Consider the following 4,337-nt stretch of genomic DNA (forward strand, 5'->3'; position numbering starts at 1 on the left):
TTTAGATATATGTGTAATTGTTAAAGGAACTAAGTTCATCTGTAAGAATTAGTAGAAATTTACCTTTAGGATGAAGGTGTGACTTTTTATTGCAAGAAAACAGCAGGGGTAATAATTGAGATATTATGCTGTTAAAAAAACAATTTCAGAAGAACATAACTATTTGTAAATCCCTGGAGGGTTTATGTAGTTTAAACACAATGTGTCACGAAACCTGTATTCTGATGGAGTTTCATGCATCTGATCATTAAACTGTTTCTTAAATATAAAACTGAACATGGTAAATATATCTTTCTTAAAAATGAACAAAACTTAACCTGACCGAAACATAGCTGACATTTGTGTAACACATTCTGTACTGCAACATAAAATGGACAGGATGCTTGGTTGCCCTGGCATAATAAATATTCTCCTAACAGCAGGAAGCTGTTTACATAACTTAAATGTGTGCTCATAATGTCAAAATATTATCTTTATTTAGTTATCCTGTTATCAGTTAAATTTAGTTTAATTTGTATCTTTTCCACCTGGCAGTTAAACCCTGCAATCAGTAATACAAACATCAGAGAGATAGAACAAGCTTTTGTGTGTTTCAGATTAAATATTAAGTCTATCTTTAATTTTCATACACCAATAATTGAATACATTTCGCATTAGCCAATATCTCTAAACCTCTACCAGTAGTAAGGTAGTAAAATGATGGTCACTTAAAAAACTGATCAAACCAGGATAACAAAATGTTACCAAAATATAACACTTATTTGCATTCTGTATAAAACTGTAAGTATTGTAGAACAGAAATTAATAATACACAGGATAGTTCAAATTTAAAAGAAAAGGAGGCTTTCACTTTCATCAGCACGATTTCCTCTCGAACTGCATGTCCCTTGTCTGAATACAGTAGATCTTTTTGAAATTAAAAAAGGCTGTTATTTCTCCTGCACATGAGAATTTGTGAAAAACGCATTTCTGCAATAAAATAACTGTAGTATAATTTCCTGTTATTTTCAGTAAATATATTAATTGTTAAAAATGCTATACAAACCTGTTTCAGCAAACACACATACATATTTTTATTGAGCAGTAAAAAAAAATTTAGATTGTTCTACTCAAGGTTATATACAGTATCATGAATAGCGTAGGTTCTCACTAAACCACATTTTAAGAATAGCCCTAAAAATTTGTTTTGAAATAAAAATGAAATCTTGTACAACTTGTAAAATATGCTAAAATAAAAAGAATGGCTGGTTTTCACTGCACTATACTCATTGTCTTAAATGGCACACATATATACAAGTTATGTATTCAATCTGAATAATTCAAACACAATATATGCAAATACTGTATACAAACATTTTTGTAAGTTTATTAATTTCCAACAAATTATTATTTATATTATTTATATTTATTGACATTATTGCCAATATAGTTCAAGATGTTATTTATGACATTAAATTGTACAAAAGAAAACCGACTGGAAGAAAACATTTATGAAACATAAATTCTGCTTGACGCAGTTTACAAAAATAAGCACCAAGGATATTTTTTTCTTTAACAGAGATCACAAACTGTTATATAATTAATAAATAAATAAACACTGAAATTGTAACATGTAAAACATAAAATACAAAATGCAAATACAAGTAATTTTAAAGAAACTTATTTTTCTTGGCACAAGTTAAGGCATACACTTATTTCCCTTCTATTACCTTTGCCAGGTCTTAGATCTTTCACTATATGCGCAACAAAAAACAATCCCTTTTTAGTTATTATTGCTTTATGTTCTTTCAATGTTTGAAAAATCTAAATAATCTATGTTTAGTCAAATTAAATTGCCGAACACTTTTTCTTTATTCAAAACATAAATAATAAGAGGACACTATTCAATATATACTCAATATATATTGCCAGACCAGCCAATGTCTGAAACAGTAACAGGATATTTGTTTTACCTAAATGACTGGGAAGTCAGCTCTTGATTTCACATTTCCACTAATCTCTGTGATAAGAAACAGTTTCATTGTTTTTCCAATTGTGTTCTTCAGCTCAGGATTTAGCGGACACATTGCTTAGCTAAATATTTTATATGATGCTAAAAATTATGGCTGAGAAGGATTTTAGCAATTGACTTATTATCCCAGGTTTTTCTTGGGTAAATATCATTTTAAATATTCATTGATTTTTCATCTTGTGTACTTCGTCTGGCCTCTTGGATTAAGATCAGCCTGTAGATAAACTCCACAAAGGTCAAAGAACGTTTTTTTTTTTAAATAACAAAGTTTTTGACACTGTATAGTATTCCATGTTCCAGAAAAATGATTCAAGGCATTTTCGTAGATGTTACGTCTTAAAGACATGTAGACTTGTCCTTTGTGCAAGATTACATTCATCGGTTCACATTGGTTAAAAAAATAACCTTCCCTTTGTGTCTAATCACAAAATGTAATTAACACTATAAGGTTTTAATAATCCAGTTTGTGTGAGCATATTAAAATAATATGGTCGAAAAGGATATTCCTGATGTTTTAAGTGGTGCACACTGTGGCAGTCATAAATATTGGGAATCAAGAAAACTCCTCTTTTATACTGTCTCACTTCTTGCTGGATTTGTCCTTATTCTGTATATTATAACAGTCACAGCTGGACAAAACAACACTGAAGTCATAACAACAATGGTGGCCAAAATGACCAGTACTATTGCCCAGATATCGAGGACATGTGCTGGAATTGGTGAAACTGTTTCTACTGGTGCTTCCATTCGTTAAGGTGTGCGTCAATACACTTGTACAAATGACCTGCAAGTGAAAGAGGGAGACTAACTTTATTAAGAGGTAAGTACTGTAAACAGATTTTAAATATTATACAGTTAAATGATCCAACCTAATCATCTATTCATTAGCTCACTTAATACTGAATGAGCAAGTCTTAAAATGAATGGCTAGATAAACTGACACATTAAGATACTAATACACACTGTAAGAATTTTATCTATTCTATCTTTAAATATGTGCGTGCGTGTGTTTATGTGTATAAATTACAATAGCCCAAACACATGCGGTTACCGAAGTATACCGACCATGTCTGTGAATGTGTTCTCCCTGTGATGGACTGGCGTCTTGTCCAGGAACTGCTCCTGACTTATGTTCCATGCTTGCTGGGACAGACAAAAGCCCCCCGCGACCCTGCGCTGGATTAAGCTGGTTTAGATAGATAGATAGATAGATAGATAGATAGATAGATAGATAGATAGAACATTAAATTATTAGGCATTCGAGGTGAAGCATTAGCTCATTATTAACACAAAGCGAAAACACACTGTATAGCAACCTCGCGTACATTTCTACATAAGCAAAACACCTACCTTTCTGTTTAAAACACCGATGTGGATCAAACGTACTTAAGGATGGATCAACAGTGCGTGCGAAGATGCCAAACGCAGGTCTCAAACTCTCTTGCGGAAGGCGGAAGCTTCGTGCCAAAGGGAGGGAGTGGAACAGGCGCGGACTTGCGCGCGGTGACGTAACGTTGAGATCTACAAGTCAGCAAGCAGGAAACTATGAGAAAGCTCAATAGCTGCTACTCAAAAGCTTGCGGGGATGTACCAGCCACCTCTGTGATGCTGAAGAGGTTGAAAGCATGTCAGCGCCCAGATAAACAAATAGTCGTGAGTAGAAATCAGTTAAATTCAGAGTCTGAGGACCAACGCTACATACTAGATTCCTTATGAAGGAAAAACTAAATTATTTGCAAATGAAACGAGTGTTGACCTTTAAGTTTGACCAGAAAGGAGAGAAAAGCCAAGCAAAATAAAACCCTTTTATTGGCTAACTAAAAAGACTACAGTATAATACAAGCTTTCGAGGCCACTCGGGCCCTTTCTTAAGGCAAACTGTAATACAGAAACTGAAGTTCCATGTGTTTATATACACATAATGGCTAACACGGTACAACACCCTAGTACCAGCAAGGAAACCGTTTTGTTTAGCGCTACTGCTTGCATGGCACTTTCGTATGATCAGCGCGACATAAGAATTTAGTACATTTAATACAAACATTTTTACGTTTTCCTGGGGGCCTTTTCCGAAACAATGTGTTTTTTTTTCCCTGAAGCAGTGGTTCTCAATCAATTGTACGGGTCGCTTATGCTAGGATCCACGTAGTGAGAAGCAGAATTACATCTTGCCTTTTTTGGTTAGCCAATAAAAGGTGTCATTTTACTTGACTTCTCACTACATTCATAATGGCTAACACTGTACGGCTAACACGGAAAAAAGTTCTGAGCGGCAAGCGCACTCAAATGCAGAGACAGATTAAGAGATACGCTGTCACAGTGACGA

At 34.0% G+C, this 4,337-nt stretch overlaps 1 protein-coding gene across 2 annotated transcripts; it reads right to left on the minus strand.

Annotated features, from left to right (window-relative positions):
- Window positions 1-1,383: 1,383 nt before the first annotated feature.
- On the minus strand, window positions 1,384-3,620 carry LOC120542754 (small integral membrane protein 3-like). Of its 2 annotated transcripts, none has more exons than XM_039775391.1 (2): window positions 3,362-3,620; window positions 1,384-2,795 (listed from the first exon to the last, which is right to left on the minus strand). In XM_039775391.1, the coding sequence occupies exon 2, from the start codon at window positions 2,756-2,758 to the stop codon at window positions 2,582-2,584; it is 177 nt and encodes a 58-aa protein (XP_039631325.1). In that variant the 5' UTR covers window positions 2,759-2,795; window positions 3,362-3,620; the 3' UTR covers window positions 1,384-2,581. The 2 variants fall into 2 exon arrangements, with proteins under 2 accessions (XP_039631325.1, XP_039631327.1); XM_039775393.1 differs by lacking the exon at window positions 3,362-3,620 and adding an exon at window positions 3,077-3,350.
- Window positions 3,621-4,337: the final 717 nt, after the last annotated feature.

Source organism: Polypterus senegalus, chromosome 13 (assembly GCF_016835505.1).
Source record: "Polypterus senegalus isolate Bchr_013 chromosome 13, ASM1683550v1, whole genome shotgun sequence".
In the NCBI taxonomy this organism is placed as follows: Eukaryota; Metazoa; Chordata; class Cladistia; order Polypteriformes; family Polypteridae; genus Polypterus; species Polypterus senegalus.